The sequence below is a fragment of the Pseudorca crassidens genome, chromosome 4 (assembly GCF_039906515.1).
Source record: "Pseudorca crassidens isolate mPseCra1 chromosome 4, mPseCra1.hap1, whole genome shotgun sequence".
In the NCBI taxonomy this organism is placed as follows: Eukaryota; Metazoa; Chordata; class Mammalia; order Artiodactyla; family Delphinidae; genus Pseudorca; species Pseudorca crassidens.
The window spans coordinates 127,452,888-127,471,071 of record NC_090299.1 but is presented as its reverse complement, the minus strand read 5'-3'; the positions used below and the strand labels follow the sequence as shown (position 1 = coordinate 127,471,071).

General features: G+C 45.3%; 1 protein-coding gene across 2 annotated transcripts in view; it reads right to left on the bottom strand.

Annotated features, from left to right (window-relative positions):
- Window positions 1-14,779, bottom strand: part of NR3C2 (nuclear receptor subfamily 3 group C member 2) — a 367,456-nt gene extending 352,677 nt beyond the window's left edge. The window contains exons 1-2 of one of the 2 annotated variants that reach the window (XM_067736718.1): window positions 14,258-14,779; window positions 7,157-8,912 (exon numbers count right to left, since the gene is read on the bottom strand). In XM_067736718.1, the coding sequence (XP_067592819.1) occupies window positions 7,157-8,910 (1,754 nt within the window). In that variant the 5' untranslated portion in view covers window positions 8,911-8,912; window positions 14,258-14,779. The remainder of the gene's footprint in view (window positions 1-7,156; window positions 8,913-14,257) is intronic. The other variant, XM_067736719.1, reaches the window with a different exon arrangement.
- Window positions 14,780-18,184: the final 3,405 nt, after the last annotated feature.

Here is an 18,184-nt window from a genome sequence, read left to right as displayed (position 1 = left end):
ACTTCACCGTGGAGAAGCCTGGCAGACAGCACCTGGATAAAACGCTGCAGATGAACTGTAAAGGCACGAAGGGAAACGGCTTGGCATGTGATAGGAAGCAAGGAGGAAGGATGCTACATCCCTTCTGTGATACGCCTGACAAGGGGGCGATACCCAAATCAAATCATGAGGAAACAGAGGACAAACCCAAATCAGGGACTTTCTACTGAAGTGCTGGCCTTTACTGCCCTAAAGTACTGTAAAGTCAAGAAATCTAGAGAAGAGTGAGGAACTTTCCCAGACTGAAGGAGACTAAAGAGTCATGACAGCTAAAAAGAACAAAATACAATTCTGCACCGGGGTGCTTTCACTATGAAAGACATTATGGGCACAACTGGCAAAACCAGAATCAAGATGTCAGTAACTTAAGGTTATTTTCTGAATTTTGATGGCTGTATTGTGTACATGTGTCCTTGTTTATCATTCTTTGTAATGGTTCCCCCATGATCTTCCTAAGTCTGTTATTATTTCAAAATAAAAATTTTATTAAAAAATCAACTACTACAAAGTCTTCTTCTGGAATATGTCATATCTGCCCCTTTTTTCCATTACCCCCGACATCCTTGCTCCAGAGATTCCAGTTCCCATCCTCCTGCACTGTTGCAATAACTTCTTAACAAGGCCCTTTACGCTCCAATCCACCCTACTACCACTGCCTAATTAAGGTTTTACCCAAGTGTACTTCAGCTCAGGCTGCTTGCCTGCTCCAACATTTCAGGAACTCCTCATTACCTGCCAAATTAAGTGCAAACTTCTTAGTGTGACTTCCAAGTTCCACTGGCTTCTAGTTCCAACTAGGCTCTTCCTCTTTCCCCCAATTCCCCATATCACAGCCAGCCATACAGCTGGACCACACTCAGTGTTTTCTGCCTGTCAGGGGTTTGCCCACGTAACTCCTTCCACCAGGAAGTGCCCCCCGATCCCCAGCAAACTTTTCAAGACTAAGGATAAATACCAACTGTGATCACCATACCCCCATCTCCTCATTTTCCAAGACGCGCCCAGATCCTTCCCTGTCGGAACACCCGAAGTTGATTTTGCCCATTACAAACCTTGTTTCTTTGTGTTTCAGGTCACAATTTTTGGATATTTGTTTCGGCAGCTCCTAATATATAAGGTGAGGATACATGCCAATGAAGAGGTCATCACTGATAACATTAAGTCATGGCCAGAGCTGCGAATTCAGATGGCCAGTTATTAGCTCACACTCTCTCCCCAGGGTATTAACTTTGTTAAGTATTCAGATTACTTTTTGTTTGTCCTCTTTTCCTTCCTGGGCTAGAGTGTTCTATGTCTTGCATAAAATATAAGCAATTTCTACCTCTTTTCTACATAGAAATTTTGGCCTTGGCCATACCACTAACAATCATAAATCCAGAGGTTTTTCAGAGCATCAATTAAGTAACACGTGCTTACATAAAATTACATTTTAACTTCGTCATTACCTTACTATATAAAGAACAAAATAAAACTCTTAAAAATGAAAACAAAGCCTAGACTTGACAAGTTTAAAACTAGAAATTCTAAAATTTAAGATGACACTATCCATTTAACACACTTATATTTCTTGGATTTTCACTAATAAATTTTGGAATGCAGTCCACAAAAATATACAACTTAATGGCTACATTTAAATGGATCCAAGAAATCAGTATTTTTCTCTCAATTTGAATTTGGTAAATGAAAGGAAACGATCAATTATTTAGAAGCAGAGCTGAAATTTTATCAGTAGGTGAGCTGTATGAAACTACAGCAATAGTTGAAAGCCTGGGAAAATAAGTATTATTTTGGAGAAAAAAATAAAGGACATCAGGGGAAGTGAAGTATTACTCCTAAATTACTGGTGATCAATATAACATCTTCTCTTACTGTAAACATTACAAGGATAGAAAAGGTCAGGCACACCCAGAATTTCAATATTGCAAAAGGCATCAAATCCATAAATGATAACTCTCCAGGCCCTAGTTTCATCATGTCACTGGTATGTATGAGAACTGCCTTAAGTTAAATAATTTGAGTTTATTTAACTGAAACCAGGGCTTTTACCTCCACTTTATTTTTAAAGTATGAAATAAACAGTTCTAAATATACTAACACTTCAGACGATAAAAGGTGGACATACTGACATATAAATCAAGGAGGTGAAAAGCAAAATGTATAGAAGGGCAGTACATACTGATTTGTTTATTAAAAAGGAATAGGGTTTTTTTTCTCCAATAAACTTATCACCACTTCTACCAGAAATACCATAAATAATGAAGGTGAATGAATCATCAGAAGAAGCAAGTCTCCTTCTAAATATTTATAAAAATACTATTTAGAACACTAACCTGGAGAAATTCTAGGCACACTAGCAATTTCAAAATCAAAATATTATAAGACAAATAAGAAAAAGAAAGTTCCATGTTTTCATTTCCAAATGACCTAAGTAATTCTGTAATGGATTTATTATGGTAAGCACCAATAATCAGTCAATCTTTCCCCTCCAAAACCCATTATTCTTTCATGCTTTGCACTACATGAAGTTACTTATATCTCAGCGGTTTATTTACAAAGCTTACCAAGAGACATGGCAAACTTTGTAACAAACTCCTTGAATTCTGAAGGTTTTGACTTATTATGGAAGATGGGTTTCGAAAAACTCCAGGGACCACTGAAAAATTTTGAAAACAACTGTAGGTTATCACTAAATTGTTTCCTCCTATCGTGGAAAAAAAGTTCAGCATATATTAAGATAAATTCCTGATTACTTGTCTTGAAAACTACCAGAACGTGCCCTTTGAAACAGTGAACTTTATATTCGAAAAGTCTAAGTCAATGGTAGCACTGTGTTACAATGCTATCAGTGACTATGACCATCGCCATAAACACCCAATGTTATGTCAACAGAAAAACCCTGTTTCCAGAAGGAATAGTGTAAATTCAAAAGAACAAGAAACTCATAGTGTAAGTGTCAAGTTTTAAGAAAGGAAAGATTTGATTAAAAGAAAAAAAACCTGCCACTTCTCCAAGCAAAATGACAGGTCACCCCTACTCACCCTTACTTTTAAAAGGTAAATGGTCATGACATTTTTCTATCCTGACTACCCTGGCAACTACAGAGCTGGACTTGTAAGATAAACTTGAAACCAGACTAGCAAATATGTTAAGGGATACTTCTATTTTTATTCTTAACGTACACGACTCCAAGGAAACTACACAGTCACTCAGTCGCGCTGTTGGCAGACCTCACAGAGCATCTAGGTCAACTCGTTTTCTTTCAAATGAAGAAACTGGGGCCGAGAGAAGTTGCCACTCACTCAAGGTCACAGCTTTGTTTGTGTCCAAGCGGACAGAGGAACTTGCATCTGCATGACCCAACTAGGTCCAGTGTCCACCGCAGAGTTTTACATCCAGCTTTTGTCATCATGTACCTTCCAGTGTGGCCCTCAGATAAACCACTCGCTGGATATGATAACAGGTGTGCCTCTGGTCACCGCTCTTATAGAACGCCCACAGGCTGAAACAGACACACACTCCATGGCCATCACTCACTTCTATCAGCTTGACAAGTTCACCTGGATACGAATCATTTTCCTTATCTGCCTGGGGCACCCCTTCCTCAGCATAACATTCAGTAAAGCTAACACAAATAGAGTAATATCCTCTTTCTGCATTAACCTCCAAAGGGTGTATAGGATAGAAGAGACCAGCAGTTCTCAACTTCTGGGTCTCGGGATGCCTTTCCACTCTTAAAATGTATTGAGGACAAGAGGTTTTGTTTATCTGCATTTCTATCTACTGATATCTACCCTATTAGAAATTAAAACGAATATTTCTTTTAAATCATTTAAAATAAGTCATCACACATTAACATAAAAGTGCATATGTGAAAAAAAAAAACTATTTCCCAGAACAAAAAACTTTAGTGAAAAGAGCAGCACTGTTTTACAGTTTTGCAAGTCTACTGTCTCGCTTAATAGAAGACAGCTGGATTCTCATATCTACTTCTGTGGTCAGTGTGTGGTGATGTGTTCTGGTTCAAGCATATGAAGAAAACCTGGCTTCACACTGATACATTGTTGGAAAAAGGAGGAGCATTTTAATGGTCATTTCAGATCATTGCAGATACGATTCTTTAACACAACACTGAAAATGGAGAGTCAGTGGTTTCTTAAAGCTTAGTTGCCACATGGAATCTGAAACTCTATCAGTGAACTTTTCACACACTATTACATTAAAACCGTTGGTCTATCTTCCTTTTTTTTTTTTTTTTTTTTTTTTTTTGCGGTACGCAGGCCGCTCTCACTGTTGTGGCCTCTCCCATTGCGGAGCACAGGCTCCAGATGCGCAGGCTCAGCGGCCATGGCTCACAGGCCCAGCCGCTCCGTGGCATGTGGGATCTTCCCGGACCGGGGCACGAACCCGTGTCCCCTGCATCGGCAGGCGGACTCTCAACCACTGCGCCACCAGGGAAGCCCTGTCTCCCATTTTGAATGGCTTTTACCAATACACAATTTTTGAGTTTGTGGACCTCCCTGAAAAGGTCTCAGGAACCCCAAACCATACTTCGGCATCTACTTGAAAATAGTTTAGAGTTGAACCTAAAGATAAAGGATATTATGAAACTTAGAAGCAGTTTCGCACTGCCTGGATCCTTTACAATCGTTAATTCATTAATCCAACATTCCCTGGAATGGGGTATCATCATGATAAATTATGACATAGGCAGAAAGGTTGGATTTGGTCCAAAAGACACAAAAGAAGAGGCCAATAATGAAGCTTGGATGAGATTAAATTAAATATTATAACATGTAGACTGAAATCCAGAAAAAAAAATCTAAGTTTACTCTGAGAATGATCAAAACAAATACATTTGGATAATATTCACCAGGAAAAGCTGTAAAGAATTAGTAATCTAAAAGAGACTTTGAATAACATTAAAGCTTTGACATTACTGTTTTTGGAAAACTTATATTAACTAGCACAATACCGGTATATATGTAAACAAAAGGAATCCCCTCTGACTGTATTAACAAGCTCAGTAAGAATTTTGGAAGGCTCAAGAAGAGACACCAGACAACACCCCAGGTTCCCACAAAGGCAGAGTAGGCTCAAGGTCACTGATTTATACGAATATGTAAGGCTATGGGTCCCCAGACCACCAGGAGGGGCTTCATGAGTTGAGTGTGAAAAAGACAATTAAAACAGTAGAAATAGGATACAGAACAAACAAAAGAGAATTACTGATCTTAGCTAGTATCACTCTAGTATTTCTACCAGAAATATCATTACCCAAAGCAATAGCCTTCAAAGGTAAAAGAGCATAAATAGAAATGTAGTAGCAAATGTAGGGTGCCTAACCATAAAAAAAAATAATTTAATCATAAGAATTTATCAACAAACATTTCCTTACACTATGCATATTTCTTTAAAAGATTCTGTGGAATTTCACAGAATGCAGAAAACAGAACTCTAAAGGAAACGGAAACTAAAGGTTATGAAAACAATTGAATTAAATGCTAAGAGCAATCAATGAACTGTATATAATACTCTGTGCTTCTCATAAATTAACTCAATTGTCTTGACTACCCTTGAGATGGGTACTACTGAATTACCTTTTTACAGATGAGAAGACTAAAGTCCAGAAAGGTGAAGGGATGTGCACAGGGTCACAAAGCAGTTGAGGGGCAGGGTTGGGGATTTCAACCAGGGCAGCCATGCTCTTAACTACCAGGCTGTCCCCGCTCTGAATAACCTACTACCAACATCACTTACAAAAATATCTACATCGTGTGCAAAATGTCCTGCTCTGAAAGTAAAACAAAGCACTAGCAGTGGAACACCTGCTGAGCTTGGTTCTGAGGAAAACCATGCCACCTCAGCATTTGTGTAAAGAGTTTAGAATTCAGGAGAGACAGGCAGCATTAGGATAGGATTGACTAGTCATGCTACTGAGAACTGTAACAATGTGTAAATTTCCTTTATGGAATGTGTGCTTCTATAAAAGCAAGAGGAGCGAGGTATGAGTTGATGATGATGAAAACAATGCACAAATGAAAGTTTTTCCTTTTGCTTCGGTAAAAAACCGAAGGAGAAAGAGTAAGGAATACACGTCAACCTTACATCTTGTTAATGGGAATGGCCATTTTCCCCACCAAATAAGTTTTTAAGGAAAACAGCCACATCTTCCTAGATGCCCATGTGAACTATATCTAGGAAATCTATTCTTTATATGTTCAATACAGGGATCGTTGACCACAACCGTATAATAAACACAGTACTGAATCAAAGTCCAATGCAAGTATTCATTGCATAACGTAGAACCACCCTTCAGAGTCATATCTAAAACCTCTTCCTTGTTTTTTCTAAATATATACAATATGCTATCTGCATGAAGGAAAGCCAAGAGGTATTTTACAGTAAGTAAAGTATGTCTTCTTGCAGATCTTAAAAGTTATAAATATACCAGTTCAAAACTGCAGTGACATACTTCACTTCCAATGAGTAAGAAAGCAAGACGGGCCACTTAGTAATTTTAGATGTGCTGAGTCTTTAAAAAGCCCTCCAGAGTTAAGGAAATGATTTATTTGTACTGAAAACCACAACTTGCATACGATTAACCAATCTAGAAAAAGATGAAGAGGGTGGGGAGCTTGTGGGTAACAGATTTGGGGTTTCATTTCATTTTTCACAACCAATGAAGTGGTTAATAAAGAAAATTAAAGGGAAAAAAAAGACTATGACCACAAAGAGACCAATTTAAAGCAATTTTAGTGAACCCGTACACAGCTAAAGAAAAAAAAAAAATCTAGCACTAGTTTGCTAAAGTAAATATAGTAACAGACAATAGGAAACAAACTTTTCCTAAACACCTACAACAGGCAATGCAGAGGGGGAAAAACACCTAAATACACTCCTTCAAAATCAACACAAATATTTTCTAAGAGATTCACAGAATTTTTCGTTTCTCTATTTCAAAAAAGTAATAACATACCAACAAGCGAAGGGAGAAGCGCTAAATGACCATGCTGAAAACAAAAATCAAACGTGTTTAAATTTCTTAACTATAAAGATAGTGCTAACCTTCAGCATTTTATAAAGCCATTTTCAAAACAGGAAAAAAAGGCCCACTTACCTTGATACATTTTCTGGAATGTACTCTAGGACCGGATATCCATCACTTCTAGATGACAGGTCACCGTGCGATTTCCACGACTCCACTAAAGTATTGATGGGAGGAAAGGAGCTCAAGTGTTGGAAAGATTGGTCTCTAGCTGATCGTGATAAAGATATTGTACCTTGAGCACCAATCCTGTAGTGAAAGGACTGTCCACCTGAATTCACACCAACAATGGCAGATGAAGGGATGCTGGCCTCCGGGTAATAGCTCCCATCATCCGGTTCTTGTTTTATCCCCATTGGGAAGCCACTGCCTTCACAGTTACCATCGAAGCCGGGCACAGGTGGTCCTAAAATTCCTGATAGAGAATAATAGTCTTTATCATCCATAAAGGAAAAATATGAGCCATCCATGAATGGAAAGGGGTTGACGGCTGGATTCCCTTTAAAAGAGGTGCCCGAACACGAATGCTTGGTTGATTCTTGTTTTATTGGTACTGAGAATGGGGAATCAGAATTTATTTTGCTATTGCCTCCTAGACACGAGCTGCTAAAAGCTCCATCTGGCTCCGGCTTTATGTACTGGATGATGTTAAGCTGGCCAGTCACACCGTTGGAGACTGCACTCTCTGCCTCCTCAGTCTTAGGAAAGGGAAGCTCATGAGCACCTTTCTCGTGTGTGTCTGGACTAGAAACCGCATCCCGGGCTGCACTGGATCCAGCCGGGGTGCCCGAAGCAGTGTAGCTGAAGGCGTTGCTTCCCGGGCTACAGATAGATCCCACGGTACTAGCAGTGGGGCTGGACAGTGTGGATCTGTTATTTGTGTTGGAAGGGCTGGAAACAGAGCACCTTGAGTTGTTGATATTTGCCGGGCTGGATACACAGGATCGCAGGAGGACGTTATTAGGACTGGAGACTGGAGATTTTACACTGCAGTGACTCGGGGGGCTGGAAATGGGGGATTTCATGCTACTCAACGGACTGGAGAGAGGAGAGCCCACGTTGCTGGCGTGGGCTGGGCTGTGTGACCTGGAACCCCGATTCTCCACATTAGGGGAGCACGGCAGAGGAGTGCCCTGGGCGATGGGGCTGTGCACTGCGAAACTGCCAAAGCTAGCCGAGGTGGAGGACACACAGCTGATGCCGGCAGGGCTGCAGCCCGAAGATGACATATTCAGAGGGCTGCAAACAGAGGGGCTCTTCTCGTGACCCAGGATGGGGCTCTTCACCATGGTGCGCATGACCCCGCCGTTCTCGGAGCTCCCCGAGTCAGCCATGAAGGACCTCAAGGGCCTGCTCACGTTCCCCAGAGTGGAGGGACGGTGGCCATTTTCTTTGTAAAATTTCACCATCTGTTCGACGTGTGGATAGATCTTTGCTGGACTCGCGCTTCCTTGTGGGTTCTGCTGATCATAGGCATAGTCGGCCTCTCTTACGGAATCCATGTATAAGCCCATGGACTCAGCCACGGTTGCCGAAAGTTCCTTAGATTCCAGCTCGGTTTTAATATCAGATGGTAAAATCCCAGACCGATTATTGTCTTGCTGAAGGCAAGGGAGTAGTTCCTGTTTTTCTTTGCTGCTTCCTTGAGTACTGTTGTTTGGAATAGCACCGGAAACACAGCTTATGTTGACGACCTCCATGTAGTTATTCTCATCGGTCCGCTCTGTAGGTCCCGAGGAAGAATGCTCCGCAGCCTGAGAAGCTTGACCCCACCGTCTTTCCATATCTAGACCTTCAGGGAGACTGTGGTAGCCTTTGGTTTCCATAGCTAACAAATAAATTTATATTAAAAAACCGAATTAGAGTTCTTGATAGCAAGATTACTCTAAAAGACATTCTGAAATTGCATGGAATGATCTCTAAATACGTATTCTACTTAATATAAGCAATACTTCTAGTTATATTAAAATTATTACCTTCTTAGGTGCTGATACAACAGTCTTGACTATAATTTGGAAGTCAGAATATAAGAAGCAATAAAACTATTTTGCATGGAAATAAAAGTAACGTCTTTGCTATAATACAGCCTTTAGAGGTTGCAAAGAATATTTACCAATAAATCATCTTTGCTATAATACAGCCTTTAGAGTTTGCAAAGAGTATTTACAAATGTTAACTTATTTAATATGCAAAGTAATCCTGGGGACTCATGAGGCAGGCAAGGAGGAAACTGAGGGCTTAGTGAAGAGGGCAACTCGCCCAAGGTCAAAGGCATAATAAGTGACAAAGTCAGGTTTAAAACTAAATCTTCTAACTCCAAAGCCTTTGGAGTCTTTCCAGCATATGGAAGCTGCTTTCCATATCTAATACGTGGCTTTATTAAAAACAACGAGGAAATGCAATTAATGTTACCATTTCCCAATATAAAGTCATCAAGTGAATGATCACAGGCAAAATAACTTAAGAATTACTTTTAAAACAATAAGATTTTCTTAAAATGGATTAGTGATGAAGATAATTTAATATCAACTCTATTATGTGAAGAGTCACATATCCTGATTAATTAAGCTGGTCGATAACAGAGAGGCTGTAGGACAACTTAAGAATATCAGGACTCTAGTCTGTATTTCAATCCTGGCAAGGACTCTGACATGCAGTCTGACCTAGCGGTACTTCTGCTAAAACGACTCCCAACAGACAGCCAGTTTCAGTCTCAACAGTTAATGGAGGAAGTTTGAGATGGGCCCTGACAATTTATGTGTTCATTCATTCAACAAATATTTACCCAGTATGTGCTACATCCTGGGCCTACAAGTAGTCACTGAATCTACAGTGATAAACAAAACAGGCCCAGTCCCCGTCCTCAGGGAGCCCACAGGATTGTTTTACATATACCATCTTACTCACTGGCTCTCTCTATAAATTTATTTCATAGGTAGAATAATGATAATAGGCTATATTTATATAATTCTTACGCATTATATCATTCAATGCCATATTACAAGCCTTTCACATATATTAACTTATTTACCCTTATAAACAACCCTACAAGACTGGCAAAAGTATTATCCCAAATGATACAACTGGGGAAACTGAGGCAGGAGCCACACAGCAGAGCTGGAATTTGATCCCAGGTGTCTACACCAAGCTATCTCAACCTTGGCCCTATTTGGGACCTGATAATTCTTTGTTGAGATCTGTCTTACGCATCATACGATGTCCAGCAGTCTCCCTGACCCCTACCCACTAGATGCCAGTAGCGTTCCTCCTCCCCCGTTGTGACAGCCCAGACTGCCTCCAGACCTTGACAAATGTCTCTGGGGCTGGTGGGTGCAAAATCACCCCTCGTTTGAAAACCACCGCTCTAAAGAAACATATCTCAAAGAAAATTAACTCACTCTCAATAAAACTTCATTTGTGCCTTTCCATGCATAAAACAATTAAAATCTTCAAGTATGCATTTTAAAAATCCTTTCAGGTGTGTAAACATTCTCTGACCCAAATAAAGGTCCTGATCTACAAGATGCAGTTTCTGCAGTTCTGAATACAAATATTACTTTAGGCCTCTCAGTCCTCTCCCCACCAACTTTTGCCACTCACAATCTCCTTCTGCCCTATGTTCCCCTCATTAAAAAGAGACTAGGATGCTTTTTTGCTCCAGAAATTATATTAATTATCATGGAAAAATAATATAATGACTCTACTAAATAAACTGGCATGAGATATTGCAGGGCTCACTGACAAAATTTAATGCCCAAATTGTCCAAGTATCATAATTACCTCTTACTTTTCTGTACTCTACACCAGACTTTAAGTTCCCAGAAGGCAGAAACTTTATCAATTTTACCACTGCATCCCAAGACGACAGCATAATGCAAATTTAAGAAAGTTAAACTATTATAACATAATCAATACTCAGTAACTTGTGGACATTAAAATCTCCCAATCATGCAGTGTGCTTTTACTTAAAGAACATTTTTCTATAAATTCCTAATCACAAATCAAATCACAAAACAGTGGAAAATAAGTCAAATTACGAAGTTTGAGGAGGTCATCTGGTAATTCCAGCTGAAAAAATTAATGTGGATGAAAGCTAAATGAAAGTTGAAAAAAGAAAAAAATATATATATAGTGAAATGGGACCAAAACAGCTAATACTGGCCTTTTCTACCTTACTGAAAAACCATTTAATAGTAGCCATGGGTTGAAAATACCAGTAAATATTATGCCCTGCTTCTACTTCTACCTGAGAATATTCTGTCTTCCCCATAGCAAACTTGAACAGATGTATATCTAACGTATAGATGTTTCAGGTCCAAGTTCATTAAACACCACAAGAAACATGTCTACTCCTGTTCAAAATTGAACACCTGTGCATCATTCCCCCACCCCCAACCCCGTCCCTAAACCCACATTCTCTGTCTTGGTGAACTGCACCACCCTCTACCCACATGCCCAGAAGTCACCCTTGCCTTGGCACCCCCACCAAAGGTCTCCACAGGCTCACCCCTCCTCACTCCCACACCTACAGTGTCACTCCTTGCCCCCCAGGCAAGAGAACCATCTGCCCTGGGTCTGAAGGGCCATCCTCATCCAGACCCCTCCCCAAAAATTCATCCTCCAAATTGTCTTTTGGAAAGCATGATCACTCACTGCCTTTTCTGAAGTTTCACAGTGGAAATTTGCATGCTAAAACTCCAGGGAAGTTCCACGGTACAGAAATCTGTTTCCTTTTTAATCCAGAGTCCTCTAAATAATTTGGTTACTGCACCTTTTTTTCACAGAACACCTACTAGCAGGCTGAGGGACACTTTTCACCACTCTGCCTCAAAGCAGGAGCCACGGATACGTAAGGCTATGTGAAGATTTGAAGAGAATCTCTACAACAGCTGACGGGCAAGAACCATCTTAAAGCAATCTACAAGGAAGCACCATGTCAGCTAACATCATGCAGGTGATCATAACTTTCCAAGTCCTGTCTGGCTAGCCTTGAACTCTCTTGACAATAACATAAACCAGCCTGCATTTCACCACATTATTGACAGGGCTATCATTAGAGAATTTGCAAAAGGTTTTGCTGAAATCTATTACATTAGCTTTGTTTAAGGTATTCTCATCTACCAACCTAATGCACCTCTCAACAAAGAAAACAGAGTAAAGGCTGGCAACAAACACAAAACAATGGAGGACATCAGCATGCTTCCATTGCAAATATTTTTAAAGACTGGGTTTTTAAAAGAATATGATTATTGAAGTATTTTATGCTGAATTCTCCCGATTATCTTAATTGGTCTTCTCTGTAAAACAAATGGATCAGTTTAGGTAATTATTTCCTACAGTGTCCAGGAAATCCAGGCTGTCTTTTTAAAACCGGCATAAGGACCATGGCTGGAGCAGAATTTCCTGAACTTACTAGTGAATACTCAAAATATTAGTTGATGAATATGATCCTCATAGAACTTAATATCCAGATGGTAAAGGGAAAGTTTTGTTACTAAAGTATAAGACGAAACAGATACCAGTATACAAATCTAGCTTACATAAAATCAGATTTGTCTCCCTTACAAATGGAAACTGTTAACAGAGACTCCCTTGGGACAAAGACAAAAACAATGAGGACCCCTTAATTTTCATGCAAACGGCCTCCCCCCACCCAAAAAAAATAAAGGAACTTTCACATAAGGAAAGTAAGGAAAAGCACTGATAAGTTCTACCTTAAGTCATATATATGCTCTTAAACACTATTTTGCAAAGGAAAAACCTGACTTTAAAATTTTATATTTTACAGACTGTGTTAAATTGCTGTTTTCTACAAGGAAGTAGTTTTTTTTCAGGAGTATTAACAAGAAATCTTGCGAATTTATATTTTATCTGAAAACACTTTCACTTTTACTACCCCCCAAACATAGTTCCCTTCAAATGCATCATTTTCTATAGTTATTTGACTATAATGACATCTTAAAGACAGAACCTTAAGAATTTCATAATTTGCACCAGTTGCATAGTTGTAAAAGTTCACTGTTTGTAACTATTTTGCTGTCTTCCCCCCTGCATAACTATTACTAGGTTCCTCTTTTTTACAGATGAGGTAAATGATAGAAATCAGCCCAAGGTCACCTAAGGGAGCCGGAGAACCAGTTAGAACTGAACACATCTGATTTCTATTCACTCACCTAATTCACTGAGCCACCTGATCTTTCTAAAAGCCCCGAACTAAACTATTTCTCCCTTAAAGGAAAAAACTCCCCTTCAGATTATTTTTAAAAACTTCTCTCCTCAAGCATTTCCATGATAGCGTGCTATGAAGTCAGATATAAAATTAATACTTCCCAGAACTTCCCAGACGGAGAACGCTGTTATCATTACTATGTAAATAAGATCAATAACAGCACTTAGAGAAATGGCAATTCAAATGTTAAAGACCAATTACTGCATTTGAAATTAAGTGGTTTCAAAAACTTGTCTGCTATCAAGTTTTCCTACTTGAAAACTTGTTATAATAAATAGTTAAAACTGTTGGTGCCATAAACCATTAAGATTTAAACCTGGCCTTTTAAAATGCATTAGGAAAAGCTGTGCACCTAAATTCAGTAGCAGGGTACTGATGCCACCAAAAGAAGCCTCATTCCTTTTTGGATGCCTTTAGAATTCCAACTGATGCCACAGAAAGCATAATCTCTTTCAGGAGTTTCGCGAATACTAAGGAACGGGAAATGCACGAATTTCCAGAGCCCCTTTCATACAGGATCCATCAGGATCTGTTATCTCCTTCAACTGCCCTTTTACCGCTGCACCTCCGGCTGAGATTTGGGTGCTTCCGCAATTGATAGAGGAAAGAAATATTATTCAAACGTCCTTTAAAAACTGTACAAGGAAAACGATCCGAAATTCATCTTTGGGTAAAGGGAAGGGTGGTAGACCTCCCACTGCCAAAGCCGGTTGAAAGCTGCTCGTTAGAGGGCATTTATCCAAAGTGGCCAAACTTTCCCAAAATAGTCCTCTGGCGGTCAAAGGGGAGAAAAAGTGGAAAACCAAAACAAAACAACAAGCACACAGCACCCTACTGACTGCCTCCGGATTACGCAGCCACTTCTCCCTGCAAAGTGCACGCTCCCGCGCCGCGGCCGCACGCCGACCCGGGCGAGCGGCGCCCAGCCGCGCACCCGTACACACCTGCCTCGGCCAGGGTCCGTCTCACGGCGTCTACCTGTTGCAGCGCTTGCCAACGCCACGACACTCCTGCTGCGGAGCCCCCCTAAATCCAACAACATCCAGGCCAGCGAGTGCCGCTCTCCCTGCAGCGGGAGAGTCCGAGGCAGCAACGCTCTTGCACCCAGGTGACTGCACGCGTTTCCTCCGAGCGGCCTGAAGTTGGCTTACGTCTTCCCAGTCCAATGACACCCCGGGCGCGGAGGGGCGGAGAGGAGGGGCACGGGTAGGGCCAGGGCGGGCGAAGTAGGGAGGGAGAGAGCTCGAGAGGGCGGGCGAAAGCCCGGAGGGGGAGTGGGCCAGCTCCAGGGCCGGCCCTTTTAAAAGCCGGTCACATGTCCAGATAAAAAGTTCAGGTTGCTATCCCGCCTCCCTGGGCCCTTCCCATTGGCCCGGAGGGAAGCGAGTCTCCACGCTGCACGGGTCAGGCTGGCTTCTCATTGGGCAATTCCGGCTGTCAGTCACCAGGAGGGCGACATGACTGATACAAAGTTGCTGCGACACAGCCTGGACTCGGCAGCTCCCTTAAAGCCGCAGAAGCGGTGGCCGCTTGGGGTGCAGGGCAGCGGCTACGCCACTAGGTACCCTCCACCCGCGGCCCCCTGCCCCCATCGCTTGACTGCCCCAAAGTTGCTCACGCCCACCTGGCTCTCCTCCTGGTTAAACCCAGGATGTCTGGAAAGACGTGAAAACTCTGGTGACGCGGAAGAAGTCGGTTTTTCCGAAAGCCAGTGAAGGTGCCGTCCCCTGTCGCTCTCCACCTGCAGCTCCAGGTGAGCGGCAGCCTTGGCCCAAGCGCCGCCCACCGCGTCCGCGCTCAGGGGAGGACTCTCAGTGGGCTTCTTCAGACCCCCGAGGTTCCGCTCCCCGCCCCTCCCGTCTGTCTTCCGAGTTACCTCTCAGCCGAGAAGCCGCAGCGTCCGCAGCCAGCGAGCAAGAGGATCACGTTCCCACTCGATTTGAATTTCCTTGTTTTAACCGTGCCGGAAAAGCGAGTGATTTCACTGCAGCCAAAACCCTTTAAACACAGCTTCTCTCCCACCTCCCGCACCCCCGAAAAAGTGCCAGGGTCTAGAGCTGCTGCACTCCTCCCTTATAATTTTGTTGCTGTATTTATTACTTTCGTATTGGATTTTTCCACTAGTTCAGTTTGAAAGAAAGCTTACCATCGAGGAGAGTCACTTCTTTATAATGGGGGGGGTGCACATAATTGGGAGAAACAAACGGGAGTGGGGAAGGAAACAAACTGTTTTCTAAGGATCAAGTGTCTGCAAGAAGAAATTTCGGTTTCCCTCCAATCGCCTCCACCTCGATTCTCCTCCCGCCCACCCAAACGCTGAAGCTACTAAGGGAAAGGATGGGCTTCTTAACTTTGATTTCTAAGGACTTTGAGGCTCCGCGTATGAGGCTCCGTTTTAGATTCCCGGCTGGCCCAGAGTCAGCACCAGTGACGTACACACCTAAATCTGGTCCCCCGGCCCTTGGCGACCCGCAGCCCGGCGGCGGCAGCTGTGCAGCCTCCCACCTCACCCTTGCCCCGCACCAGCCAAACTCGGAAGGGGGGAGGGAGTTAGCCCTGTGCTCAAAGGCCCCTCCTCTCCTTACAGTTAATTAAGCTTCAGGATTCAGACCCAGAACCCAGGAAAACTCGAACTCTCCGCCGCTCCAGGTACAAAACTCCCTGGCTGCGGGAGAGACGGCGGCGGCGCAAGAGAGCTGGTCCCAACCCCCGACTCTGGTGCTCAACAGTCCCCCGCGCTGAGCGGCCCCCTGCGCACCAGCAGCCGGGAGTCCCCGCAAGTGTCCCAACTTTCCCGCGGGGCCCGAGGTCATGCGCGCTCTCCTGGCCAAACGAGCAGCCGGGCATCGATCGCACCCGGGGCCGAGCGCGGGCGGCCGGCAGGAGCGAAGGGAGTCCCGGACCTAGCGCCCGCGCACGAGAGGAGACAGCGGCTCCGCCTGCGCCGCCGAATTATTCATTATTAAAGGAATGGACGTGTCTCTTTTACTAAGTTTTTACCTCCTTTACGGAGGGCCGGTCTTGCCCTGGATCTCAGCTTCTTGCAGAATCTAGGTTAGAATCTTGCAGGGAGAGCCGCCGCGATTGCTCGCCCGCCGCCCAGCACCCGCGCCCGGAGGCGGCCCGGCGGGCACCTCATCTCCTGACCGCAACCCACCTCGGTTCGCCAACCCGCGCCCTCTGCGCGGACCATGCCTTCCCTGGGGCAGCCCTGTGCTCCCCGGGCCCCCTCCCGCCGCTGTCAGCGCAAAGTGACTGTCGCCGCACTCACCTTTTCTAGGACATGGTGGGGAGGCTGGGGCGCGAGGGGTGGGTGGGGGCAACCAACTCCCGCCGCCGCCGCTATTGCCGCCACCAGCAAGTCCAATATTAGCAGATCGGCGGTAAGGATGGAGAGGAAGAGAATCCCGGCAGTCGCCCTACTGACGGTGGGTAGAGCAATAGAGCAGTAGTGTCGTTACCCGGCAGGAGGAGGCGAGGCGGCGGCGCCAAATCGCGCAGAGCGGGACGCGGGCGCCCGCCCGCCCCCAGCAGCTGGCGGCCGGGCCTCAGGCGGGCCCCTCTCCCGGGGCTGCTGGGTCTCCTGGGCGGTGACGGTGGCGGCCCTGGGAGCCGGGAAGTCCGGCGGGATGACCCCAAGCCGGCCGCCCCGCAACGGGCTCTCCGCGCCCCCTCCCCAGGCCTGGGGTGGCCGGTGACAGCTCGGGCGGCTGAACGTGTGTGTGTGTGTGTGTGTGTGTGTGTGTGTGTGTGTGTGTGTGTGTGTGTGTTAAGGGGGCGGCCGCAGGGGGAGCCCGTGGCGCCGCGGCCCCCTCGCCGGGTCACACCCTCACCAGCGGGAGGAGGCAGCAAAGCATCCAGCCACCAGCTGGTGGGAAAGGGGGCCGGGGGCTCCCGTGGCCGCCCTCCCACCCTGGCCACTGGCTGCGAGGAGGCCCAGAGCAAACGGAACCCCGATGCACGTCACCCCACACCCCTCCCCACGGCTCCCCAAAGTCCAGCCCTGACCTCGCGCCCCGGCCTCAGGTGCAGTTCCCAGCCGCGGGGGGAGACGCGGGCTAGGGACCACGCGCCGGGGGCAGCAGGGAAAAGTTTCTTTTCCTGCTCCCCAGCTGCCCACCGGGCGAGGCTGCTCCTCTCCCCCCCCCTCTCTCGGGCTCGCAGCGCCTGTGCCCCACCCCCACCGTGGGGGGGCGGCGAGGAAGGACAGGGTGTCTGCGTGCGGGGGAGAATGGCGAGGAGAGGCGGGCGCCACCGGTCCCCTCGCTCTGACAGCGACTCGGACGCCGCCGTCGCCCGCTCGGCCGAGCGAGCGGAGGAAGGGGCCGAGCGCCAGGACCCCTCCACTCTCTGCTCGCCGAGCGCCGCGCGCGCCCCCGCGCCGCCCCGCGCGCCCCCGAGCCCTCCCGCCGCCCGGGCAGACACCTACGCAAACGCGAAAGTGAAAGGGGGGCGACCGAGCCGAGAGGGCGGCGGGCGGCTCAAGGGAGCGCGGCGGGGGGCGGAGGATGGAGCTGTGACCCGCGGTCCCGGGATTCTCCAGCTCCGGCTGCCCTGAGGAGCCGCCTGTGCCTCCTGGCTCCGGAGTCTCCAGAAGTCCCACGTCCTCCACCCCCCACCCCGCCCCCCCGCGCCACACAGATCACCCTCATGAGAGCAAATGTGTGCGTGTGTGTGTTCGTGTTCACGAGCACTCACGTGTGGGAGAAATACGCTTCCGCCCCAGACTCTTCTACCTCACCGTTACACTTACCCTTAGCAGAAGATTTGGGGTGGGCGGGGGCATGCATTGTGAATATCACTACCACTTCCAGGCTCCCACGCTTCTGGTCCTTTAGGACTCAATTAAACCCCAGGAACTGACAACATAC